This window comes from Gorilla gorilla, chromosome 20 (assembly GCF_029281585.2).
Source record: "Gorilla gorilla gorilla isolate KB3781 chromosome 20, NHGRI_mGorGor1-v2.1_pri, whole genome shotgun sequence".
NCBI classification, from domain to species: Eukaryota; Metazoa; Chordata; class Mammalia; order Primates; family Hominidae; genus Gorilla; species Gorilla gorilla.
The window spans coordinates 10,251,166-10,278,799 of record NC_073244.2 but is presented as its reverse complement, the minus strand read 5'-3'; the positions used below and the strand labels follow the sequence as shown (position 1 = coordinate 10,278,799).

At 56.9% G+C, this 27,634-nt stretch overlaps 1 protein-coding gene across 5 annotated transcripts; it reads right to left on the bottom strand.

Moving 5' to 3' along the window:
• Positions 1-60: 60 nt before the first annotated feature.
• On the bottom strand, positions 61-27,131 carry HDGFL2 (HDGF like 2). 5 transcript variants are annotated; one of them, XM_063701973.1, is made up of 16 exons: positions 27,111-27,131; positions 23,631-23,707; positions 23,399-23,537; positions 15,043-15,243; positions 12,259-12,375; positions 12,108-12,179; positions 8,371-8,530; positions 8,176-8,251; positions 7,758-8,067; positions 5,835-5,938; positions 4,195-4,268; positions 3,850-3,920; positions 3,311-3,412; positions 2,532-2,745; positions 958-1,084; positions 61-364 (listed from the first exon to the last, which is right to left on the bottom strand). In XM_063701973.1, exons 4-16 carry the CDS (start codon positions 15,154-15,156, stop codon positions 265-267), a joined length of 1,641 nt encoding a protein of 546 aa, XP_063558043.1. In that variant the 5' UTR covers positions 15,157-15,243; positions 23,399-23,537; positions 23,631-23,707; positions 27,111-27,131; the 3' UTR covers positions 61-264. The 5 variants fall into 5 exon arrangements, with proteins under 5 accessions (XP_063558043.1, XP_063558041.1, XP_055227300.1 ...); XM_063701971.1 differs by lacking the exon at positions 27,111-27,131 and adding an exon at positions 26,561-26,774 and having other exon boundaries at positions 61-361; positions 8,371-8,527; XM_055371325.2 differs by lacking the exon at positions 27,111-27,131 and adding an exon at positions 26,561-26,773.
• Between the last annotated feature and the right edge of the window lie 503 nt (positions 27,132-27,634).

Sequence of the window (27,634 nt, the reverse complement as noted above, 5' to 3'; positions counted from 1 at the left end):
CTCCCCAGCTCAGGCCCCCACTGCACCAGCAATGCTAGAAAACCAAGCCAATAAAAGTGATTTCTTTTTTCATTAAAAAACCCTTTATAGTCATTTCATGTTGGTTGGAAATCACAGAAATTAGGCAGAAAAAAAAAAAAACCCAAGGGAACAAATACAAACAGCACAGCGTTCCCCACAGTTCTCCGCTCTGCTCTCCTGCGAGCCGGGGAAGGAGAGGGGCAGCCTGAGCTCGGGCGGGGGCTGGGCCTGGCTGCCTGCGGCTCAGCTGTCCTCGTCCAGGGCCTCCGAGTCCCCCCGTGCCCTCTCGCACTCCTGCCGGTCGCTCCCAGGCCTGTCCAGGTCGGGACCCTCCCGTACGCTGCTGGTGGGAACAGCAAAGGCGGTGTGAGGATGCCCTCCCGCCCCTGCCCTGCCTGTAGGGCGGTTGGGTGGGATGGGCACCAAGGAGTGTACCCCCGTTGTGGCACCTGAGGCTCGAGTGCCGCCCTCCTATCTGCCTGTCTTCTGCCACTAGAGACCACAACCATCTCCAGGGTCCCCACGCTGGCGCCAGCCAGGCATAGCACAAGGCAGCTGCTGGGTAAGCGAGTGACTCCACTGAGCCTTGTACCAGACAGCAGCCCACAGTGATGGGCACTGGCACCGCCAGATAGCCGGGTGCCTGTGCTCGGGGCCTACCCACCTGGGCCACCCTGGAGGCTCGGCAAGAAGCCACCTTCCCAGGAGGCCAGGGGCAGGCAGCTCAAAGCCCTGGAGCTGCCTCTCTGTAGGGGCCGCCGGAAGTGCCAGCCAGCGGGGCCCTGGGGTCAGCTGTGAGGGTGGGAGGCCCGAGTAAGGACAACATCCCTGGGACCCATCCCAGAGGGACTGGCACAGGAGGAGCGGCTCAGACCCAGGGTGCGCATCACACCGCTGCCGCTCAGGAGTCCAAACCCAACGGCCCGGGACACTCACTCGTGCAGGTCTTCAGAGGAGCCACACCTTGGCCCCTCCTCCGAGTCCCGACCCTCCTCGTGCTCCTTGTCCTCTGCGCTCTCCCCCTTCTGCGAAGTGGCCTCGCCATTCACTGGGGCTGAGAGATCTGGGTGGGACAGAGGGGTCACAGGACACTGCTGGGCTCCAGCTGGGAACCCCAGAACCCTTCCCTGTCAAGGACTGGACCAGGGGCCCAGCTGAGCGCCATGGGTGACACATGCCCATCCACCTGGACCCCGGCACCTGCCGTCCAGTCTGCAAGCTCCTGACATGGGATGCTGCAGCCAGCCCCAGCCTGAGCCACACTAGCCTGCAGAACTGGGGGCCCAGGAAATGAGGGAACATGGGCAGCCCTGAGAAAAGCCCACAGCAGCCTGGGAAGGACAAAGGAAGATGAGGTCGGGCATGGGGGCTCACAATCCCAGCACGTGGGAGGCCGAGACGTGAGGCTCACTTGAGCCCAGGAGTTCAAGACCAGCCTGAGCAACATGCCAGCAACCCTGTCTCTACAAAAAATATAAAAATTAGCACGTCCTGGCTGGGCGCAGTGGCTCACGCCTGTAATCCCAGCACTTTGGGAGGCCGAGGAGGGCGGATCATGAGGTCCAGAGATTGAGACCATCCTGGATAACACGGTGAAACCCCATCTCTACTAAAAAATACAAAATATTAGCCGGGCGTGGTGTTGGGTGCCTGTAGTCCCAGCTCCTCGGGAGGCTGAGGCAGGAGAATGGCGTGAACCCAGGAGGCGGAGCTTGCAGTGAGCCAAGATCACGCTACTGCACTCAAAAAAAAAAAAAAAAAAATTAGCAGGGCGTAGTGGTGTAGGCCTACAATCCCAGCTCCTCAGGAGGCTGAGGTGGAGGATGGCTTGCGCCCAGGAAGTCAAGGTTGCAGTGAGCTGTGATTGTACCACTGCACTCCAGCCTGGGGGACAGAGCGAGACCCCATCTCAGAAAAAAAAGAAAAAAGAAAAAAAAGACACTAGCCTTCGGCTGTCCCCTGGGCCGCAAAGCCCCATCCCAAGCTCACCCATCCCATCTCCAAAGGGCTGCTCTGAGCACCCGTAATGGGGCCATGTCAGCCCAGTAGCCCCACAGCCAGCAGCCCCGAGGGTCACACCCCATCTCCTGTCGGCCCACCAGGCAAGCAAGGGCACCTGAGGCCTTCGCCCCCGAGCCTCCACCGACTGCCTCTCTGAACAACGCCCCACTCTTTGCCCCCGCTGCACAGAGCCACCCCCTTCTCTGGGCGTCCCAGGGTTGGAGACGGTGGAGGCGTGTGCTGTCATGCACTGTCCCCATCACCCCTCTGGCGTGAGCCCCAAGTTGCCTGCATGCTGGCTGCCTGGCACACGGTAGGACCTGAATGCCCCTCACTGGCTGCCCCAGGGATTAAAGCCGGGTCTGCACGGAGACCCCAACAGGACATGACACTCTGGCGGGTTTGGGGCAGAGAGTAGAGCTGTGCTCCCCTTCTGGAACATTCTGCAAAGCATCTGTTTCTTCAGCTGAGGAGACTGAGGTTCAGGGCCCACCCCAACCGCCCCTCACCGGTGCTGGGCTTGTCCTCCGCCTTCTCCTGGGGGGCCTCCTCCCCGGCCAGCTCCTCCCCGGCCAGCTTCTCCTCGGCCTTCTCCTTCTCCATCCCAGCCTTGTTCGCTTTCTGCACCGCCTCGATCTTTGGGCCGAGGACCCGCGACTTGAGCCGGGTATAGACTTCTGCCGCCTTCTCCATTACGTCCTTGTTCGCTTTGTAACGGCGAATCTGGCCACCAAGAGAAGAGGCCTGGCTCACCCAAGTGCAAGCGGCCCTAGCCCCGGCTCTGAACCCCCCGCCCCAGCAATGCGCCCCTCCCGCAGCCCCTCCCGGGGCAGCAGGCATCTCTTTTTTTTTTTTTTTGAGACAGAGTCTCGCTCTGTCACCCAGGCTAGAGTGCAGTGGCGCGATCTCGGCTCACTGCAACCTCCGCCTCCCAGCTTCAAGCGATTCTCCTGCCTCAGCCTCCTGAGTAGCTGGGATTACAGGCGTGCGCCACCACGCCTGGCTAACTTTTGTATCTTTAGTAGAGATGGGGTTTCACCATGTTGGTCAGGATGGTCTTGATCTCCTGACCTCGTGATCCGCCCGCCTCGGCCTCCCAAAGTGCTGGGATTACAGGCGTGAGCCACCACGCCTGGCAAGCACCAGGCATTTCTACCCAGCAGCCCGCGGCCTCCTCGCTGACCCAGGGCTGTCCCGACAGGAACTTGCTGGGGGCCTGGGCTCCCGGGCAGGCACCTGCTCCCAGCTCCCCCGACTGCACCCCGCGCCTCTGATTCCCCTGCCATACCTTCTTCAAGGTGGCCACCACGTCTGTGTTCTTCTGGAGGATCTGAGAGGTCACCTGCAGGGTTCCCAGCTCCTCTAGGGCATTCAGGCACCTCTTCACGTCCTGCAGGGTGGGGTGGGAGTGAGGGAGACGGCCTGGCCGAGGGATCCCCAGGGGTCCCAGGGCCCCGATGGGTGGAGGAAGACATCCTGGGCTCTCCTTGAGGGGAGGTGAATCTGCAGAATAGCTCCCCCCAGCCCCCGTCCAGTTGACGGGGAACTCCAGGGATAGCCAGATACTTGGGGTCCCAGGTACGTGGGGGTTGGTCCTGGGGGCCTCCACACACCACCTGCCGGGAAAGCTGGGTGCTGCATGTCAGGACCAGCTCCCCCAGGGCCCTTGGCCAGGAGACCCCATGCGCTCACTAGCAACCGGAACAGACTCCTGGCCCACCCACCTGCAGGGCCCTGGCTTTGCCTCAGTTTCCCGAGACGTCTAAGGGAGCCCGGCAGGGAGGTGGCAGCGGGGACTGCTTGGCTCACAGGCCCTGAGGGTCTTACCGGGCTGTCGACCTTTAGGGCAAACTTGATCTCACTGTGCAGCTTCTGCAGCTTCTCCTCCACGGAGGGCTCTGGGCCAGGAGAGAGAGCACCGTGTGGGCCCAGGCAGGGCCACAGGGGGCCAGCTGCTCGAGGGCAGGAGCCTCAGAGCCTCTGGAGGAGTTGTCATGGGGGCCCCAGGTCTGCAGGCTCAGCCCCCACCCCTGGAGGCACCGCCAGCCAGGCCAGCCGAGGATGTGCTGAGCACCCTCTCTAGGGACAGGCGGGACAGGCCGGCCACGCCACGGCTGTCCCCGTTCCCCTCAGCGAACTCAGTGTGGGCAGTGCTGGGCAGCCAGGCCTCACCTTTCTTCTTCTCTACCTTCCTGTCCATCGAGAAGCCCTCGGACCGCTTCCGGGTCCGCTCCACCTTCACGGGCCTGTGGACAAGTGCTCCCCTCAGTCGGGCCCCGTCACCGGCACTCTGCCACTGAGGGGCTGGCACCTGAGGGGGTGGACCCAAACCCACTGCAAAGGAAACCTTTGGGAGGCCCTGGGAGCTAAGCTGGGAAACGGGAGGAGGGGAGGCCCTGCCACAGCCTAGGCCTAGGGCAGACCAGGGCAGCCACAGGCTCGAGCTGCCCAAAGATACAAGCCTTTTCCTGAGTTCTCAAGAAATCCCAGGATTCTTCTCCTCGTTCACATGGCCAAGGGCTGGCTTTGTCTACCAGAGTCAGCGAGCTAGGAAAAGGCCCTCAAGGGTGACACGCGTGCAGGAGAGAGGCCCATTGCTGAGGCTCCGTGCCATGTGTTGCTCTGTACCCCGCCACTGCCATACCGGGCTGCCGAATTCTCATGGGCAGGTTTGCCCACTCAAGGCCATTTAGAAAGTGGGCTGGGGGACCAAGCACGGTGGCTCACGCCTGTAATCCCAGCACTTTGGGAGGCCGAGGCGGGGGGATCATGAGATCAGGAGATAGAGACCATCCTGGCCAACACGGTGAAACCCCGTCTCTACTAAAAATACAAAAAATTAGCCGGGCGTGGTGGCACACACCTGTAGTCCCAGCTACTTTGGAGGCTGAGCTAGGAGAATCGCTTGAACCCAGGAGGCAGAGGTTGCAGTGAGCTGAGATGGTGCCACTGCACTCCAGCCTGGGCCACAGAGCAAGCCCAAGACTCTGTCTCAAAACAAAAACAAAAACAAAAACAAAAACAAAAACGTGGGCTGCAGCCAGGCACGGTGGCTCACACTTGTAATCCCAGCACTCTGGGAGGCCGAGGCGGGCAGATCACGGGGTCAGGTGATCGAGACCAGCCTGGCCAACATGGTGAAACCCCGTGTCTACTAAAGCAACAAAAATTAGCCGGGCGTGGTGGCGGGTGCCTGTAATCCCAGCTACTCGGGAGGCCTGAGGCAGGAGAATCGCTTGAACCCGGGAGGCGGAGGTTGCAGTGAGCTGAGATCGCGCCACTGCACTCCAGCCTGTGCAAAAGAGCGAGAACAAGACTCCATCTCAAAAAAAAAAAAAAAAAAAAAGGTGAGCTGGGAGACAGGCTCTGTCTGCCCACCACAGGGGGACCAAGATGCAAACCCCTAGGCCGGGGTGCAGTTTCTCCCTCCTCCTCTGCTTGTGGACACTGGGGATGGACTGTTCTCTGGGATGGGTCATCCTGGGCACTACAGGGCGCTCAGCAGCGTCCCCAGCCTCCACCCGCTCCATGCCAGGAGCACCCCCCAGTCATGACAACCACAGATGTCCCCGGACGTGGCCCAGTGTCTCTGGAGGCGGGATCACCCTGGAGGAGACCCCTGGGCTGGGCAAAGATCCCACTCCCGCAGCAGCGATTCCTACGCAGCCCACACAACCCGAGGACCAGGAACTTCAACCGGGTCCGGCTCCAAGGCTGACTCAGAGGTGGGGCTGCCCCTGTGAGGGGTGAGGGTTGTGGGGTGATGGGGGGTGCCGGGCCCCCAGGGTGTGGAGGGGCAGAGCAGGGCTCACTTGGCTTGCTGTTTCTCCTCAGGCCGCGCTCTCTTCTCCTTCTGGCCAGGTTTCCTGGCGGGCTCTGTGCTTGAGGACTGCAACTTCTTTGCTGATTTCTTGGCCTATAGCAGTTAGGAAGGGCGCGCTGGAGCAGTGGGAAGAGGGGATTACCCAGACCCCTAGCCCATCCCACTACCAGGAGATGCAGCTCGACCCTTTCTGCCTCCCTCCACACTGTTTGAAGGTGCTGGGGCAGGATGGGAGAGGAGGGAGGACCCAGTGTCCGGTCCTGAGTGGATCGTGGGGTTCTTGGAGCCCAGGCCCCATCCAGCGGAGGAACAGCCCCCTTCACTCCTCCTGCCCAGGAGTCCTGGGCTGTGGCTGAAACGCCTCCTGCACCAGGAGTTAGGTGCCCTTTCTGTGATGAAGGGAGTGACAGAGAGAACACGGCGCTGTTCGTGCTTTCCCCAAAGAAGGCAGGCCTGGCTGAGGGGCACCAGCACGTGGGCCCCAGGCACTCAGGTCAGACTCTGGATTCAGGCCACATTGCCTGAATCTCCACAAGGGTACAGGGCGTGACAGGGCCCGCAGCACCACACGTGGTATAGGAGAGTCCTGACAGTCACCACCCTAGGAGGCCTCCTACCTGCTCCCACGCTCACCTGCAAGCTGCACCCCATGGCAGCCAGAGGGCACCCGAGAGCACCCGAGTGAGGGCCTGTCCCTACCCTGTCCAGTGCCTTCCATGGCTCCCACCTCCCTCAGGGTCAAAGCCCAAATCCTCCCTGCAGCCCACATGGCCCTACCCAGCCTGCTCTGTCCGTTCCCCACCGCCCTCCTTTTCCCTCTCTCTCCCCTCCTCCCTCTGCTCCAGCCACAGAGGCCACCTCGCTGTTCCTCCAGCACGCCAGGCGCAGTCCTCTGGGCCTGTGAGCTGCTTCTGCTGCCTAGAATGTATCCCCTCCCAGGAGTCTTCATAGATCCCCTCCCTTCATTCAGAGCCTTTTTTTTTTTTTTTTTTTTTTTTTTTTGAGATGGAGTCTCACTCTGGCCCAGGCTGGAGTGCAGTGGCACAATCTTGGCTCGCTGCAACCTCTGCCTCCCAGGTTCACGGCATTCTCCTGCCTCAGCCTCCTGAGTAGCTGGGACTACAGGCGCCTGCCACAACGCCTGGCTAATTTTTTTGTATTTTTAGTAGAGACAGGGTTTCACCGTGTTAGCCAGGCTGGTCTTCATCTCCTCACCTCGTGATCCGCCCGCCTTGGCCTCCCAGAGTGCTGGGATTACAGGCGTGAGCCACCGCGCCCAGCCCATTCGGAGCCTTTTACTTAAACCCAAACGCAAGCCTTTGGAGTCTACTCACACCTTCAGGGTCTACTCTATTTAAAAGAGAAACCCCCTACCCCACTTTACCCTTCTCCTTAGCACCGAAAACTCCAGACAGCATGCACTACCCTCATGTCACCTGTACAGCTCCTCCCTCCCTTGTTTTGTTTTGAGACAGGGTCTTGCTGTGTGGCCCAGGCTGGAGTGCAGTGGATTGATGACAGCTCACTGCAGCCTCCAACTCCTGGGCTCAAGCAATCCTCCTGCCTCAGCCTCCTGAGCAGCCGGGACTATACAGGCGCACACCACCACGCCCAGCTAATTTTTTAAGGTTTTTATAGAGACGGGGTCTCTCTATCTTGCCCAGGCTGGTCTCGAGCTGGACTCAAGTAATCGTCCCACCTCAGCTGCCCAAAGTGCTGGGATAACAGGCGTGAGCCACCAAGCCCGGCCCCCTCCCTCCCATGAATGTCCCCTCCTCCAGGGCAGGAGTTTCTGGGCCCACGCACTGCTTTCCTGATGTGTCCCGGAACCTGGGATACTGCCTCCTACCTAGTAGATGCTCCATAAACGTGTGGAGTGAAGGCAGGGACTCCCGGCGCCCTCCCGGCTCACCTCTCTCTCCAGCTCGGCCTCGGGCTCGGAGTCAGAGGAGGACGGAGGACCCCGGCCCCGGCCCTTGCGTCCCCGCTTCTTGACGGGCTCATCGTCCTCCCTGAACTCGTCCCCGCTGCTGCCGCCGCTGCCCCGCTCAGCCTCCCCGCGGTCGGCCCGCTCGCGCCTCCGCTCCTTCTCCTCCTTCTCCTGCTCCCGCAGGCGCCGCAGCTCCTCCTCCTGCTCTCGCCGCCGCCGGGCCTCCAGCTCGCGCCTCCGCGCCTCGTCCCGCCGCTTCCACTCACTGATGCGGTCCACCTCGTCGCTGTCACTGGAGGCGGAGGGGGCGGTTGGGGACCTCCGTTCCTTCCTCGGGAGCCCGCCCTGCCCCACAGCCGATGGAGGAGCCGCCAGAGGGGACCCCAGCCCCAGCACCCACCTGTCACTGCTGGAGCTGGACGGAGGCCGTTCAGGCTTCGGTTTCCGCCCTCGCGGCTTCGGGGGAGGCTTCTCCGCTACAGGAAGAGGAGGAGGGGGTGACCTTCCCTTCCAGGGCTCCCAGGTGACCAGGGGACTGCCTGGGAGCGCCCCGGCAGGGGCCAGGCCAAGAGATGTGCGAGCGCGAGGGCCCTACCTGGCTTCCTGCCCCTCGGAGGCTTCTTCACAGACACATCGGAGTCGGAGGAGGAGGAGGAAGAGGAGGAGGAGGACGCCGACCGCGCCATGGCCACCGGCTCAGGCTTGGCCCCGTCCGAATCTGCCTTGGAGTCGGAGTCGGAGGCTGACGGCGCCTTCTGGGGAGAAGCAGGGACAGGCGTGAGCATCAGGAGCCCCACCGTGAGAAGCGGGGCGCACCAGGCCAGAGGAGGCTCCCGCACCCCTGCAGCCGCCAGGCTCTGCGGGCCTCGGCTCAGGGCCCGGCTCCGAATCCCCTCCCACCCACAAAACCCACCTCCACCCCAAGTGAAAACCGGGATCCCAGGCGGCCCCGGGCACGCCGGGCAGCTGCTGGCCCTTCCCCTCATCTTCCGCAGTGAACCGGGTACATCAGAACCCCGGGTTTCCCAGTGGGAACATCTTTTCTTTATGCAAAATCTTGTGCGGAGGCCACATCAGACAAGCTGCCGTGCTCTACCGCCTCCACCTGAGTACCCTGCCAAACACACACGCCACACACACACACCACACACACACCACACACACACCACACACAGACACCACACACACACCACACACAGACAACACACACACCACACACACACAGACAACACACACACCACACACCACACACACACACCACACACACACACCACACACCACACACACAGACAACACACACACCACACACACAGATAACACACACCACACACACAGACAACACACACACCACAGATACCACACACCACACACACACAGATACACCACACCACACACAGACAACACACACACACAGATACACACCACACTACACACACAGACACCACACACCACACACACAGACAACACACACGCACCACACACAAACACACACCACACACACACAGATGCACACCACAGACACCACACACACCACACACACAGACACACACCACACACAGATAACACACACCACACACACCACACACACACACACAGACAACACACACACCACACAGATAACACACACCACACCACTCACACACACCACACACAGACAATACAGATAACACACACAACAGACACCAGACACCACACACACATAGATACACACTACACACCCCCCCACACTACACACATCACACACAGACAACACACACACCACACACGCCCCAGAGAACACACACACCACACAGACAACACGCACACCACACACAGACAACACACCACACACAGATAACACACATACCATACACACACCACAGACACCACACAGGTAACACACACACCACACACACAGATAACACACCACACACACACCAGACAATACACCATACACACCACATCCAACACACACAGACACCACACAGACACAGACAACACACACATCACAGACAACACCACACACACACCACAGATAACACACACACCACACACAGACAACACACATACCACACACAACAGATACACAGATAACACACACACAGATAACACGCATACCATACATACAACACATGCACACCAGATACACCACACAGACACCACACAGACACCACACACCACACAGACAACACACGCACCACACAGATAACACACACACTACAGACACCACACATACCACACACAACACATACAGATAACACACACAGATAACACACACCACACACAGATAACACACTACACAGATACACAGAAAACACACACACAGATAACATACACACCATACACATAACACACGCCACACACACCACACACAGATAACACACACCGTACAACACACACAGATAACACACACAACAGACAAAACACACACCACACACAGACAGACCACACACAGATAACACACATACCACACATACCACACATACACACCAGACACCACACACACAAACACATCAGACACCACACAGACACCACACACAGACAACACACCACACACACAGATAACACACATACCATACACACACACCACAGAGACACCACACATATACCAGACACACAGCACACACACACCACACAGACAACACACATACACCATACACAGACAACACACAACACGCACACCACACACTACACACATTACACAAACAAACATACACACCACACACACAGATAACACATACCATACAAACACACCACACAGACACCACACACACAGACCACACATATACCAGACAGCACACACACACCACACACACAGACAACACACATATACCATACATAGACAACGCACACAACACACACACCACACACTACACAAACAACACAGACAACATACACACCACACACACAGATAACACACATACCACACACACAGATAACACACATACCAGACACACACCACAGACAACACACCACACACAGATAACACACATACCATACACGCACACCACACACACAGATAACATATACCATACACACACAGATAACACACATACCATACACACACCACAGAAACAGACAACACACACAACACACATACCATACAACACAGACAACACACACACAACACAAACCACACACACACACACCAGACAACACACACAACAAACACAACACACAGGCAACACATACCACACACACAGATAACACAACACAGACCACACACACACCACAAAGACACACATATCACACACCACACAGATAACATACACAGACCACACATAACACACACACCAGACACACAGACCAGACAACACACACACCAGACACACCATAGACAGACACACCATAGACAGACACACCAGACACACAAACACCCGACAACACACATACCACACCACACACATACCACACACCACAGACAACACACATACCACACACCACAGACAGACAACACACATACCAGACACACACACCACACAGACAACACACACACACAAAACACACACCATACACAGATAACACACAGACAACCCACATACCACACAAACCATACACACGGACACACCAGACACACAAACACACACAACACAGACACCACACAGACAGATACAAACAGTATATGCATACAGCAAAACATAATGCAACACACACACACACAGACACACAAACACAGACACATAGATACATGAACACAGTATGCACACAGGGACACACAGGCACACACACAGGCACCACATATACTCACATGGGAACACAGAGGCACAACACATAGACACAGAGGAGAGGTACAGCACACACACACACAGGCATACAGGCACAGGGACACAGGCACCAGAAACACACACACAGGCACGACATGTGCACACACGACACACACATCACACATGCACAATCTACACACACACTGCACACATACACACGTACATGGTCACAAACATGCATACACACAAGTACACACACACGCACGTGGACACACGTGCACAGAGATAGAACACACACACACAATCCGCTCATATACACACTGGCACACACCTCTCTCCTCTCTTCTGTCTCCCTCTCGCGCTCTCGCTTTCTCGCTCTCTCACTCTCACGCAGGCGCGTCAGGACTGCTTCCCTCCCTTCTGATGCCAGCATCCCAGAATGCCCTTTTCCAAACCAGACGGCGGGCTCCTGGAGGCAGTGTGGCCATAACGAGGTGCCACGCTCAGGGCAGACGCGGTCCCCTCGGGTACCCTGCAGTCCGTGTCCCACCCCCTCCAGAAATGGCCCGCCCCTGCCCTGGGGACAGCACTGGAGACTGCAGAGGTGCCCCACGAGTGGGCATGGGAAACAAAGTCAAGTGCACGCTACCTTTTTTTTCCGTCCCCCCAGGGGGCCCCTCCGTGGCGCCCGGACCGCTGCTTTCTTCTCAGGTGTGAAGTCCTGGGGGAGAGAAGTGAGCTGAACTGGGGCCCTGGCAGCCACCACGCTTCCCTGCCCTCCCAAGGAGCCACCGGCCTACCTGGTCGCTGGTCTTCTCCGACTCAGATGAGCTTTCTGAGTTCTCCTCTTCGGATGGGGACACGCTGGCCTGATCCAGGTCGCTGGAGGCCTTTCGGGCTCGTTTCGAGACTGACATCTGGAAGGGGAACGGCCTGAATGCTCAGTGACGGGAAGGCCGGGCTCCTGGCAGGAAGCCCCCAGCTGACTGCCCACCACCCACGAGAGCTGAGCTCTGGAACCTCTCTGGCGGGCCAGGAACCCTCTGAGAACCTGATCAAACCAGGGATCTTGAACCTTGAGGACATTATGCTTGGTGAAAGAAGCCAGTCACAAAAAGACAAACTCTTATAGGAGGTCCCTAGGGCCATCAGACTCAGAGAGACAGAAAGTAGGATGAGGGGCACCAGGGCTGTGGGTCGGGGGGGGCGGTGGTGGGAGTGAGTGTTTCATGGGACAGCATTTCAGCTTGGGAAGACGAGAAAGTTCTGGAGATGATGGTGGTGATGGTTGCACAACCACGTGAATGTGCTTAATGCTGCTGAACGGGGCACTTAAAAATGGCTAATTTTGGCCAGGCACGGTGGCTCACACCTGTAATCCCAGCACTTGGGGAGGCTGAGGCGAGCAGATCACCTGAGGTCGGGAGTTTGAGACCAGCCTGACCAACATGGAGAAACCCCATCTCTACTGAAAAACAAAATTAGCTGGGTGTGGTGGCGTATGCCTGTAATCCCAGCTACTCAGGAGGCCGAGGCAGGATAATCGCTTGAACCTGGGAGGCAGAGGTTGCGGTGAGCCGAGATCACGCCATCACACTCCAGCCTGGGTGACAAGAGTGAAACTCCATCCCCCACCCACCAAAAAAAAAAAAGAGAAAAAAAAGAAATAATCCTTCCTTGGCTCAGAAACCCCTCATATACTACAGGTATTTTTTCTAAACTCTCTCTGTTCTTTGCATTTTCCAAGTTATCTACTATAAATATGGTTTATCATTTTAGAATCAGAAAATAATACAAAGTACACGTGACTCTATCAAAAGAATTTGCTGCTAGAATCTGGTCCTTTGTTTCTACACCCAAATAGTGAGAAATGGTCAAAAGGCAGGACAAAGAATATACCCAGGAGAATGGAACACACACATCTGCACAAAACCCTGTACAGAAACGTTCACGGCAGCCTGATCTGGAATGGCCCAAAAGTGGAAACAACCCAAATGGCCAGCGACATGTGGATCAACACACCATGTTCCCTCCACACACCGGAATCTGACCCGGCCAGGAAAAGGAAGGGAGGCAGCCAGGCGCGGTGGCTCACGCCTGTCATCCCAGCACTCTGGGAGGCCGAGGCGGGCTGATCAGGAGGTCAGGAGTTCGAGAGCAGCCTGGCCAACATGGAGAAACCCCGTCTCTACTAAAAACACAAAATTAGCCTGATGTGGTAGCGGGCCCCTGTAATCCCAGCTACTCAGGAGGTTGAGGCAAAAGAATTGCTTGAAGCCAGGAGGTGGAGGATGCAGTGAGCAGAGATCATGCCATTGCACTCCAGCCTGGGCGACAGAACTAGACTCCGTCTCAAAATAAATAAATAAATGAAACGAATGGAGCTGACCCAGGCTGCAGTGTGGATGCACCCTGAGGACGTCACGCTTGGTGAAGGAAGGTGGACACAAACGCTATGCAGTGTGTGACCCCATTTCTATGAAATGCCCAGGACAGGCCCCTCCACAGAGGCAGGAAGGGGATGTGTGGGTGCCAGAGGCCAGAGGAGGGGATGCGGAGGATCAGCTGATGGGGACCAGGTTTCTTTTTGGGGTGACGGAAATCTCCTGGAATAATGGTAATGGTTGCACAATTCCGTGAACACACTAAAAACCACTGAGGTGTATATTCAGGAAGGATGAATCTCATGGTGTATGGACTATAACTCAATTTTTTTTTAAATGCATACTGAAAAACAATTATATTAAAGAAAGGGACCAGGCCAGGCACCATGGCTAACGCCTGTAATCCCAGCACTTTGGGAGGCCGAAGTGGGTGGATCATGAGGTCAGGAGATCAAGACCAGCCTGGCCAACATGGTGAAACCCTGTCTCTACTAAAATACGAAAAATTAGCCGGGCGTGGTGGTGGATGCCTGTAATCTCAGCTACTTCGGAGGCTGAGGCAGGGGAATCGCTTGAACCCAGGAGGTGGAGATTGCAGTGAGCTGAGATCGTGCCACTGCACTCCAGCCTGGCAACAGAATGAGACTCCGTCTCAAAAAAAAATATATGGTGGTGGTGCCCATATTCCCAGCTACTGGGGAGGCTCAGGCAGGATAATTGCTGGAACCCAGTGGCAGAGGGTGCAGTGAGCCAAGATCGTGCCACTGCACTCCCGCCTGGGTGACAGAGGGAACTCCATCTCAAAAAAAAAAAAAAAGAAAGGTGGCCAGGCGCAGTGGCTCAAGACTGTAATCCCAGCACTTTGAGAGACCGAGGCAGGCAGATCACCTGAGGTCAGGAGTTCAAGACCAACTTGGGGACCTGGTGAATCGCCGTCTCTAACAAAAATACAAAAATTAGCCAAGCGCGGTGGCAGGTGCCTGTAATCCCAGCTACTACGGAGGCTGAGGCAGAAGAATTGCTTGAACCTGGGAGGTGGAGGTTGCAGCGAGTCGAGATCACGCCACTGCACTCCAGCCTGGGCGACAGAGTAAGACCTTGTCTCAAAAAAAAAAAAAAAAAAAGGGCAGGAGAGCAAGCTGCCAGGCGAGACATCAGGGCAAGGGGATGAAGGGCCAGCCCACCTTGGTCCTCCCCTACCTTTAGCGCAGGCGTCTTCCTCTTCAGGCCACTGTTGTCGCTACTCTTGTCTGAGTCCGAGTCGCTCTCCATCCTGTCGCTGGCAGCTGTGGCAGTTACCGCTGTGACGGCCATGACCCCCCGGTCCTCATCATCCTCGTCAGCGTCACTGCCGCCGGCGGGGTTGGCCTCGGGGGCCTCGCTGTCGGAGGAGCTCACCGGCTGTGGGAGTCAGGGCAGAGAACGCGCGTCACCACCAGTCATGGGTGGATTTCCCCATCAGGACTGTGACCCAGAGGACGGCAACCACACACGGGATCCTGAATGTCAGGCGTGTTGTCTCCTGGCTTTACAAATGGGGAAACCGAGGCCCAGAAGGGCCGAAGAACGAAGGCAGGAGAGTGAGATGGATTCGTGTACGGTGGGCACTAGGGTCGGGCCACGGGCTTCAGGGTTAAACCTGGGGCAAATGACTTCAACCTCTCTGTGCCTCAGTGACCACTTCTGGGCAATGGGGATGGCTCAGTTTTGACCTCAGAGGCCTGCGACCAGGAAAGCATGGAAGTGGGAGGTGGAGCACCTAAGACAGTGCCGAGACCATGTCAAGAGCTCCAGAAATGGTTGCCCTGGCCGGGCGCGGAGGCTCACGCCTATAATCCCAGCACTTTGGGAGGCTGCAGCAGGCAGATCACCTGAGGTCAGGTGTTCGAGACCAGCCTGGCCAACATGGCAAAACCCCGTCTCTACTAAAAATACAAAAATTAGATGGGTGTGGTGGTGGGCACCTGTAATCCCAGCTACTCAGGAGGCCGAGGCAGGAGAATCACTTGAACCCGCGAGGTGGAGGTTGCAGTGAGCCGAGATCACGCCACTGCACTCCAGCCTGGGCAACAGAGTGAGACTCTGTCTCAAAAAAACTAAAAAAAGAAAAGAAATGGTTCCTTTTTTTTTTTTTAAGTCATTCAATTATCAGGAGGAAGAAGCCAAGCTAGGACAAGACCTCTGGGCTTCTACCATCCAGGCACTGCTATTTCTCCTACATTCAAAATGCCCGCTCAGGCAGTGACAGCCACAGAAATCACAAACACCTATCTGATGCTTCTTATGTGCCAGGCACGTGACCAGGTCACACACTGAGCCAACGTTTGCTGAGCAGTCATGAGTGTCGGGCACTGGGCCGGGGGCATCAAGAACACAGAAGTGACCGTGGCATCTCCCTTGCCCCTGGGAGCTGGTTTTCTAGCGGGAGACCCTGAACATTGCCATTTAAACACAGACAATTCCAAATCGTGGTGACCGGCAAGAAGAAAACACGGGCGTATGGTTGCAAGGATTCAGAGAGGAGTAGGGCTGGTGGCTCACGCCTGTAATCCCAGCACTTTGCGAGGCCAAGGCAGAAGGATCACTTGAGCCCAGGAGTTGAAGACCAGCCTGGGCAACATGGCGAAACCCCCTCTCTACAAAAGATGCACATATTAGCAAGGTGTGGCGGTGTGGGCCTGCGGTCCCAGCTGCTTAAGGGGCTGAGGCAGGAGGATCGCTTGAGCCTAGGAGGCAGAGGTTTCAGTGAGCTGTGATCACACCACTGCACTCCAGACTGAGTGATAGAGCAAGACCCTGTTTGTAAGAGAGAACCCGGGTGCGGTGGCTCACGCCTGTCATTCCAGCACTTTGGGAGGCCGCGGTGGGTGGAACACGAAGTCAGGAGTTTAAGACCTGCCTGGCCAAGATGGTGAAACCCCGTCTCTACTAAAAATACAAAAAAAATTAGCCAGGCATGGTGGCGGGCGCCTGTAATCCCAGCTACTCGGGAGGCTGAGGCAGAGAATTGCTTGAATCCAGGAAGCAGAGGTTGCAGTGAGCCGAGATCACACCACTGCACTCCTGCCTGGGTGACAGAGCGAGACTCCGTCTCAAAAAAAAGAGAGAGAGGAGAGTGTTTAGCACTTGGTGATCGAGGAGGCCCCTCGGAGGATGTGACATTTTTACAGAGGAGTTGTCAGAAGCATGGGAAGGGGTAGGAGCTAGCGGCGTTCCAGAGAGCAGGAATGGCACCAATGAAGGTCCCCTTGGGAACCAAAAGAAGCTGACATATACCCATATGGGGCACAGAGAAGCAGGTGGAGATGGTGAAGAGGAGGATGAAGAGTTAGGCCGTGGGTGGCTCATGCTTGTGGGAGGAAAACGTATGAGCGCCAGGTGTATTTTTTGTATTTTTAGTAGAGACAGGGTTTCACCATGTTGACCAGGATGATCTCAATCTCTTGACCTCGTGATCCACCCGACTCAGCCTCCCAAAGTGCTGGGATTACAGGAGTGAGCCACCATGCTTGGCAGAGATTGCGATTTTTTCTTTCTTTTTTTTTTTTTTTTGAGATGGAATTTCGCTCTTGTTGCCCAGGCTGGAGTGCAATGGCACGATCTCGGCCCACCGTAACCTCCGCCTCCCGGGTTCAAGCAATTCTCCTGCCTCAGCCCCATTACTCATTCATTCAGTGATGATCATGGGACACCTGCTAGATCCTCCAACAAACATCATGGGACACCTGCTAGGTCCTCCAACAAACATCATGGGATACCTGCTATGTGCCCAGCTCTGTGCTGGGCACCGGGGATAGAAACAGCTAAAACGCAGTCCCTGCTGTCGGGGAGCTCATGGTCTACCGGGGAGACAGACAAGTCCACGCAGTTACAACAAGCTCAAGCTGTGCTGCCACAGCTCCCAGCACAGGCACCAAGCAGCACACAGGCCAGCCTCGCCAGCGTGGAACACCTGACCGAGTGATTGCCCGTCACTTCTTTTCTAAATAACTGCTTTTTTTTAAGAAGACAGAGAGAGATTGAGTTTTCGTGGTTGTTGTTGTTTTTTTTTTTGTTTTTTTTTTTTTGAGACGGGGTCTTACTCTGTCACCCAGGCTGGAGTGTAGTGGCGCAATCACGACTCACTGCAGCCTCAACTTCCTGGGCTCAGGTGATCCTCCCACCTCAGCCTCCTGAGCAGCTGAAACTACAGGTTTGCGCCACCACACCTGGCTAACGTTTTTGTGTTGTTTTTTTCTTTTTTTGTAGACATGGGGTTTCACCATGTTGCCCAGGCTGGTCTCAAACTCTTGGGCTTAAGCAATCCTCCCACCTTGGCCTGCCAAGCTGCTGGGATTATAGGTGTGAGCTACCGCACCCCACGAGATTGAGATTTTTTTTTTTTTTTTTTGAGACGGAGTCTCGCTCTGTCGCCCAGGCTGGAGTGCAGTGGTGCCATCTCGGTTCACTGCAAGCTCCGCCTGCTGGGTTCACGCCATTCTCCTGCCTCAGCCTCCCAAGTAGCTGGGACTACAGGCACCCGCCACCATGCCTGGCTAATTTTTTCTGTATTTTTTTAGTTGAGACGTGGTTTCACTGTGTTAGCCAGGATGGTCTCAATCTCCTGACCTCAGGTGATCCACCTGCCTCGGCCTCCCAAAGTGCTGGGATTACAGGTGTGAGCCACTACGCCTCCCAACTCCCACTTCTAAGAGGTTATTCCCCGGGACTCCCATCCTCCAGGCCCTGCCCCTGGCTTGTACCAGCCAGAAGGAAAAGAATGCCAGCCTGGGAGCTGGGGGGCCAGGGAGTCAGGGGATCTGGGAGTTGGGGGACCTGCACGCTGGGGGCCCTGGTTTCTGACCCCAGCTCAGCTCTGTTGCTCACAAGCTTGAGAACCCTGGACAGGTCTCTCTACCTCTTCATCTACCAAGCAACAAGGATGTATTAGGTGGGATCCTTCTAGGTCAAATGTCTAGAGACATTTTGGTCATCAAGATTACCAGTGGGCGCTCCTGGCATGGAGTGAGCAGGGGCCAGGGATGCTGCTCAACACCCTGCAATGCCCAGGACAGACCCTATGCCAGAGAATGACCTGGCCCCAACTGTCACTGCTATACTCTGTTATAAGCTACTGATGCTGAGAAACCGTGGCCTAGGTCTACAAGGCTTCAGACACCAGCTGGGTCCCTCTGGGCATCTAAGCAAATTTTTTTTTTTTTTTTTTTTTTTTTTTAGACAGAGTCTCATTCTGTCGCCCAGGCTGGAGTGCAGTGGCAGAATCTCAGCTCACTGCAACTTCTGCCTCCCGGGTTCAAGAGATTCCCCAGCCTCAGCCTCTAGAGTAGCTGGGATTACAGGTGCCCACCACCACATCTGGGTAATTTTGATATTTTTGTAGAGGCAGGGTTTCACTGTGTTGGCCAGGCTGGTCTGACCTCCTGACCTCAGGTGACCCACCCTCTTGGCCTCCCAAAGTGCTGGGATTACAGGTGTAAGCGTGGCTAATTTTTGTAGTTTGGGTAGAGGCGGGGTTTCTTTCTTTCTTTTTTTTTTTCAGATGGTATCTCGCTGTGTCGCCCAGGCTGGAGTGCAGTGGTGGGAGCTCAGCTCACTGCAAGCTCCGCCTCCCAGGTTCACGCCATTCTCCTGCTTCAGCCTCCAGAGTAGCTGGGACTACAGGTGCCATGCATGCCCGGCTAACTTTCTGTATTTTTTTTTTAGTAGAGACAGGGTTTCACCAAGTTAGCCAGGATGGTCTCGATCACCTGACCTTGTGATCTGCCCGCCTCAGCCTCCCAAAGTGCTGGGATTATAGGCATGAGCCACGGCACCCGGCCTAATTTTTGTATTTTTGTAGAGACAGGGTTTCATTTTGTTGGCCAGTCTGATCTTGACATCCTGACCTCAGATGACCCCTCCTCAGTCTCCCAAAGTGCTGGGATTTCAGGTGTGACCCTGGCTAATTTTTGTAGTTTTGGTAGAATGGGGTTTCGCCATGTTGAACAGGCTGGTCTGGAACTCCTGACCTGAAGTGATCTGCCCCCTTGGCCTCCCACAGTGCTGAGGTTACAGGCGTGAGCCACCATGCCTGGCCCATCTGAGCAACCCCTTGAGTCTCATTCTGCTCATCTACTCAATGGAAAAAATACTTCCCACTGTTGGGCGCGGTGGCTCACGCCTGTAATCCCAGCACTTTGGGAGGCTGAGGTGGGCAGATCATGAGGTCAAGAGTTCGAGACCAGCCTGGTCAATATGGTGAAACCCGTCTCTACTAAAAATACAAAAAATTAGCCGGGCGTGGTGGCACATGCCTGTAGTCCCAGCTACTTGGGAGGCTGAGGCAGAAGAAGAATCACTTAAACCCAGGAGACAGAGGTTGCAGTAAGCCGAGGTCGCACCACTGCACTCCAGCCTGGGCGAGAGAGTGAGACACTGTCTGAAAAAAAAAAAAACCAACCAACCAACTACCCACCTGGGCCACTCTGAGGATTACTGTGAGGACCAAAAAGCGATGCAAGTGGAACCAGGCCAAGCTGCCATGTTTCACCTACTGGCTTCGCAAGGGGATGGGACCCAGGCCTTCCTGTCCGCTCTTGGTGGCATTAGTAGTTGCGCTAAGGCTGTTAAAAGAATGAGCCTGGGCTGGGTGTGGTGGCTCACACCTGTAATCCCAGCACTTTGGAGGCCAAGGTGGGCGGATTACCTGAGGTCAGGAGTTCAAGACCAGCCTGACCAACATGGTGAAACATCGTCTCTACTAAAAATACAAAATTAGCCAGGCGTGGTAGTGGGCGCCCGTAATCCCAGCTACTCGGGAGGCTGAAGCAGGAGAATCGCTTGAACCCCGGAGGCGGGGGTTGCAATGAGCCAAGACCACACCACTGCACTCCAGCCTGGGCGACAGAGCGAGACTCCATCAAAAAAAAAAAAAAAAAAAAAAAAAACCAGCAGCATCCAGGACAAAACTTGGCAAGAAAAACTTCAGGGCTCCCATCTCACACAATTAAATCTATGCCTCTAGGAAAATGGCCCAGGAATCTGCGTTTTTTTTTTTTGTTTTTTTTTTTTTGAGACAGAGTCTCGCTCTGTTGCCCAGGCTGGAGTACAGTGGCACAATCTTGGCTCTCTGCAACTTCTCCCTCCCGCGTTGAAGCAATTCTCCTGCCTCAGCCTCCCGAGTAGCTGGGATTATAGGCACCCGCCACCACGCCCGGCTAATTTTTGTATTTTTAGTAGAGACTGGGTTTCACCATCTTGGCCAAACTGGTCTTGAACTCCTGACTTCGTGATCCACCAGCCACAGCCTCCCAAAGTGCTGGGATTACAGGTGTGAGCCACAGTGCCCAGCCAGGAATCTGCATCTTAAACACACGTTCCATCTAGAAGCATAGATGGGCCAGAGAAGCTAAGAGCAGCAGTGGCCTCAACTAAAGCTACTTCTCATCTTGGGGGATCTGTACAGGGCTTGTTTAATTTCCTTTCCTCGAAGACAGGCCTCTATATAGTGCTTAGCAAGCTGTAGGTGTCCAATAAATATTAAATGGTGTGATGATTCACCAGGAGGTAATGAGCTCAGGACGGAACCAAAGAGAACTTGACCTGGGGCCAGAAAAAGATCTCCTGAAACAGCTACCTTGAAGGATTTCCGACCTATCCTTCCAGGCGGGGGACAGGCACAGCGTGAGGAAAGATAGCAATTATGAAACCAGGGAAACCTCAGTCTCCTAGACACACCACGGGTGTTAAAGTAAAATACCCTCAGCATGCAACATCGGTGGGCCCCGGCCCCCTGAGAAGGGGCTGCCAGGTCCTCGGCGCTCAAGGGACATCTGTTGAGTGAATCCTCAGTTCTGGACCATGAGCTCCCAGAAGGCAAGGACTGTGCCTGACTCATCCCTGTTCCTGGTCCCCAGCGTGGCACGTGTGCGTGGCAGGTGTCACCACCGAAATGTCTGCGGATCCTGGAGCAAATGCTCACAAGCACCACCCAGCCCAGGCCGAGACAAAGGAGAGGCACAGACAGGCCGCCTCAAGACCCCAGGTTCTCAAGCAGGACCATGAACCACAAAGAGACTGCATCCTCCACTCGCAAAAGCCAAAGGCTGGGCCCCTCCTGCCTTGCTCCACTCAGACCACCTCAGATGTCCTTTTCTTCCCTAATGGCCAAGTTTTCCCTAGCTTGTGGTCAGTTTCCTGGGCCTCCCCGCCAACTTCATGTCCCCCGGCTAAGCCTGGGCTACTACCCCCCGTCCCCCAGCGTGTCACAGAAACCTCAAAAGCAGTGTGGTTAAAGCAGAGGAAAGAACCCCAGCCCAATTCCCCCACTCCCCACCTCACCCCAAAATACTCAGACTAAGGCACCTTTCTCCCATCCTTCCACGGCCTTTTAGCCATTTGCCTTCCACTTTTCTAAATTCCTTCCTTTCCCTGACTATTTCCAGACACTCATTTGCCAATGAGATGTCATCTGATTCTTGGTGTTTTTTTTCCACCTGACTGAGAACGCTCACGTCTACACACTACAGCCTTTTCACTCCTCTAAAATCTGGCAGTAACAGTGAAAGAGGGGGCTGTTCTCAAAAGAAAAAAATGTATTTTCCTAAGAAAATAAAAGGTTTTATGAGAGCTATGATAACACTCTGTTAGAAATTCGGGCTGGCCAGGCGCAGTGGCTCACCCCTGCAATCCCAACACTTTGGGAGGCCGAGGCGGGTGGATCATCTGAGTTCAGGAGTTCGAGACCAGCATGGCCAACATGGTGAAATCCTGTCTCTACCACAAATACAAAAATTAGCTGGGTGTGGTGGTGGGCACCTGTAATCCCAGCTACTTGGGAGTCTGAGGCAGGAGAGTCAGTTGGACCCGGAGGCAGAGGTTGCAGTGAGCTGAGATCACGCCATTGCACTCCAGCCTGGGCAACAGAGCAAGACTCTGTCTCAAAAAAAAAAAAAAAAAAAAGGCTGGGCACAGTGGCTCACGCCTGTAATCCCAGCACTTTGGGAGGCTGAGGCAGGCGGATCACGAGGTCAGGAGATTGAGACCATCCTGGCTAACACAGTGAAACCCTGTCTCTACTAAAAATACAAAAAATTAGCCGGGTGTGGTGGCGGGCACCTGTAGTCCCAGCTACTCAGGAGGCTGAGGCAGGAGAATGGCGGGAATCCAGGAGGCGGAGCTTGCAGTGAGCCAAGATCGCGCCACTGCACTCCAGCCTGGACAACAGAGCGAGACTCTGTCTCAAAAAAAAAAAAAAAGAAAAAGAAAAAGAAACTTGGACTGATTCTACAGCAGGGGTTCTCGCCAGGGCTGATTCTATCCCGTTCCCCTCCACCCAGGGGACACTGGGCAATGACTGGGGACATCTGTCATCACCATGAATGGGGTGGGGGTGGCCTTGGCACTGAGTAGGTGGAGGCCAGGGACACTGCTCAGCACCTGCAGGGCCCAGAACGCCCCACCACAGGGAACGATCGAGCCCCATGTGTCCACAGTGCCCAGGGGAGAGACCCTAACTGGAGGCCCCTTCTTGCATCAGTAGCGCGCTTCACGCTGGCTCTCCACCCCGGGTACTCACCGGAGGGGCGCTGTAGCTGGCGTGGGGGTTGTTCTGGATCTCCCACAGCCCTTCATTGAAGCCTTTCCTCTTGTTGGGCTTCCCGTACTTGTCTTTACATTTGTCGTAGGGGAACAGGTCCTTGGGTCCCAGGAAGGCTCTGGAGAAGGGAAGCGGGGGCCAGTCTCAGGTGAGTGAGGCCACCCCGGGAGGCACCAGAGGAGAAAACCAAGCCCCAGCAGGGGACACTTACGTTTCGTGTGTGCCAAAGAAAAAGATGGGGTATTTGTTGGGTGGGGGCTTCACGGCACCATCCGCGATGTCGTCGATCTGCAGTGAGAGGCCAGTGAGGGGGCGGCTTTACCCACTGACCCAGGAAATCACCGAGAAATCAGCCAAGTTACTTGGGGCAAATCACGCTGGGAGGAGGGCAGCCTTCAACCCAGGAAGCAGCAGCCCCTTCCCGATAGGAAGCTGCATTCTTCTGTGTACCCTCCACTGCAAAGCTGTGCCCCACCCAGAGAGCTCTCCCCCTACCCCAGGGACGGAGCTGGCCCCAGGGCAGGTGCTCCACCTGAGCAAAGCCAGATCCGGCCCTCTGAAGCAACCAGGGGGTGGGTCCAAGCTCAGCGTCTATGGACTCCCAGGACCTTCCCTGGGGACCCCTCCCGCAAAGAGGGGCTCACGGGCGGTCCCCCAGAGGATGCAGCTGGCAGCTCCAAGGATGCAGAGGGTGGGGGGTGGGCTACAAGAAACGGCCCTGAGCATCCAGGAAGTCCCACCCTCTCCCTGCAGGCCCATGGGCTCCGGCAGCTGTCAGTCACCTCCCCACAGGAGACTAACAGCCCCTTCACTTCCAATCAGGTGCTTGGAAACGTTTGGGGCTAGGAGAGCAGGCTGGAGAAGGGGGGACGGGGGGGAGAGAAAAGCGAGTGCTCTGGGAAGAAGAAAGCTGGGAAAGGGAGGGAAGTGCCTGTAAAGTTGCATTGCTCTGGTCTCCCCCAAGAAAGTCAGCGCGAGCACAGCAGGCTGGAGTGGCTTCTCCCCTCCCAATGCATTCCTTCCCCATCCACGTCTCCAGCTTCTAGGGGGCTCCTGATCTTCCCTGCCCCACTCACCCAGCTTCCTTCTCGCTTGGGTCTCCTCAGAGCTACTTTATCAGAGTCCCTGGCCCCTGGGCTCGGCCATGGGCCGCCAGGCCCAGCATCCCTCTCCCGCCAGAAGCATCCTAAACTCAGTCCACCCGAGGACCAGCCCGGCATGCCTCACAGCCCCGCTTCTCTCCTGCCTCACCCAAGACCCGCCCACGGTCCTCCGAGGCCCACCCATCCCAGCGGCATTGCCAGCTTCGGACCTGGGCTGGTTCTGGTCCAGAGCACCGTTTGGTCTCCCCCTCCACAGCCCCTCCCTGCTGCCCCAGCCTTCCACCCCCAGTGCCAAATTCCTCAGTCCTGCCCGGCCAATTCCACCAACCTCAGCCCTGGGAGACTCAGCCCTAAGACCTGGGGATGACAATAGCCTGGGGTCCCTGCTTCCCGCTGGCCTGTCCCTCTCAGGGCCTGGAACTCACCCCCTCCACACCTGGGATTCCAAGGTGCGGAATATCCTTCAGGCCAGGACACCTGGGGCTATCCAGGTCCTCGGGACCCCAGCTTCCACCAAAGGGGCATCCAAGGTCCCCTCGGCCAGCCCCCTTCCCTCAGAAGCGCTCCCACTCCCTGGGCCCGGGCCTGTCTCCATTTCAAGCATTGGGGTTGGACCACCCCACCCTCAAGTCCCTCCAAAACCAGCTTCTACATCCTCCTCCCCACAGGGGGCCGGTCCCCCAACAGTCCCGATGCCAACTTCATTCTAAGGTCCAGTTCCCCGAGTCCCAGTGACCCCGTGAACAGAGCCCCCAGCCCCATTCCCCCACCCCCAGCCCCTCACTCAGAGGCCCCAGCTTCCCTTAGCCTTGACTCTCAACCTTCCCCCGTGACTACCTCCTCCAACCCTGGACCCCTAGCACATGGCCCTCGGCCCCTCAGCCCCTCAAAACTGGGCTTCTCCAGGACCCACAAGGGAGTGCTTCAGCCCCCATCATATCTGACCCCAAATCTCAAGTTCCGCAGTTCTGCTCAAACTTGAACCTTGAGCCCTCACGCCTGGGATCCCCAGGCCCTCAGGTGAGGGTCCCTCAGGTCCCAGACCCTCCCAGACACCCTGCGCACGGCTCCCTGAGGCACCCTGGACACCCCCAGACACACGAGGCGTGGCTCCCTCTGGGCCAGGGCACCCCCAGATCCCCAGGGTGCAGCTGCCTCAGGCACAGAAGCCCCAGACCCCCAGGGCGAGTTTCTCAGGCCCTAGACAACCCTAGACTCCCAGGGCGCAGCTCCCTCAGGTCCAGGACCCCCATTCCCCCAGGGTGAGAATTTATCAGGCCCCAGACCCCCAGGGCACCGCTTCCTCGGGCCCGGGACCCCCAGACCGTCGGCGCGCGGCTCTTTCAGGCCCCAAACACCCCCAAACCCCCAAGGTGCGACTCCCTCGGGCCCAGGACACCCCCAGACTCCCAGGGAGCGACTCTCTGAGCCCCATACACCAAGGGCGAGAGTCTCTCAGGCCCCAGACACCCTCAGAACCCCTAGGCGCGGCCCCCTGAGGCCCAGGGCCCCCAGACCCCGGGGCGCGGCTCCTGCAGGGCTTGGACACCCCCAGAACCCCAGGACGCAGCTCCCTGAGGCCGAGGACCCCCAGACCCCGGGAGGGGCTCCTGCAGGCCCAGACGGCGGGTCCTGCAGGATCCGAACACCACCAGACCACAAGAACGCGGCTCCCTGCAGCCCAGGACCCCCAGGCCCCGAGGGCGGGGCTCCCTGAGGCCCAGGATCCCTAGACCCGGGGCGCGGCTCCTGCAGGCCCCGGACACCCCCAGACCCCCGGGGCGCGGCTCCGGCAGGCCCCGAACAACCCCAGACCCCTAGGGCGCAGCTCCCTGCGGCCCAGGACCCCCATACCCCCAGGGCGGGGCCGCTGCGGGTCTCGGACACCCCCAGACCCCATGAACCCCAGACCCCCGGGGCGCAGCTCCTTCAGGCCCAGGACACCCCCTGCCCTCCAGTGCCCGCCTGCCTCCGGCCCGGGGCCCCCGCTGCCCCACCCCCCCCCCCCCCACCGGCCCCATCTCCCGCGCGGCCTCACCCGGGCCGGCCAGTGAGGGTAGCCCTTCATCTTAGCGAACACCAAGTCCCCGGGCTTGAAGGCGTGTGGCATGCTGACGGCGAGAGGCCCAGGCCGCGGAAAGCGGCTGCAGCGGCGGTAGCGGCTGCGGCGGCGGCGGCGGCAGCGGGAGGCGAAGCCGGGGGCGGGAGCGGGACGCCGAGGGGGCGGGGGAGGCTGTCTGGGCAGCCTGCCGACGCGCGCTTATTGGGCGTTGCGCCAACGGAAGTTCAGCCCTCCGGCCGTCACGGGCCGGCAAAGCCGTCGATCAGGACCACGTGCAGGGGACAGAGAAGCGAGGCGACCAATAAGAACAGAGGTTGGAGCACAGCAGTTAACGGGATTGGATAACGGACAAACCCAAGGGGCGTAACCCAGAGACTCTAATGGGAGGTTATGGGAGGTGAAAGGGAAAGGTGGGAGGAGACGAATAGAGGCGCTAAGGGAGTGAAGGGGTGGAGCTTAAGGGAAAGAGGCGGGACATAGACCTCCACAAGAGAAGGGGATATAAGGAGGGCAGAACATTGGATACCGCAGAAAAGAAGGCCAATCACTTAACGCAATGGGCGGGTCATTGACAGCCTCTCCCGCTCAGGAGGAGGGGCTTAAAGTAGAGATGCAAGCCGTTGGATACCACAAGAGAAGCTCCTCAAGGTAGGGAGCAGGCATTGGCCATCACAAGAGGCGGGGCTTCAGCGGGAACGCCGGCTATTGGCTATCGAAAGAAGAGCGATACAACATAAAACAGGGACGGGAGATTGCCAGCTCGAGGAGGCGGGACTTAGAGGAAGGGGCAGGCTCCGGGGGAGCTCTTAGTATAAACAGCCACAAAATGCACAAAATAGTTATTTCTTCACTTAGTTAAAAACCTAACTGAGTACCTACTGTATGCCAGGGCCCCAAAACGCCACACAGACATATTCATTCATTCAAGAAAAATGTACTGAATACCGTGGGGCCGAGTCACTTGATTGTCCTGGGCTTCCCTCTCTGCACTTGGAAGATGGGGCCCATAATGATTGTGAGGACCCTGCTCTAGACTGAGCCCGGCAACAG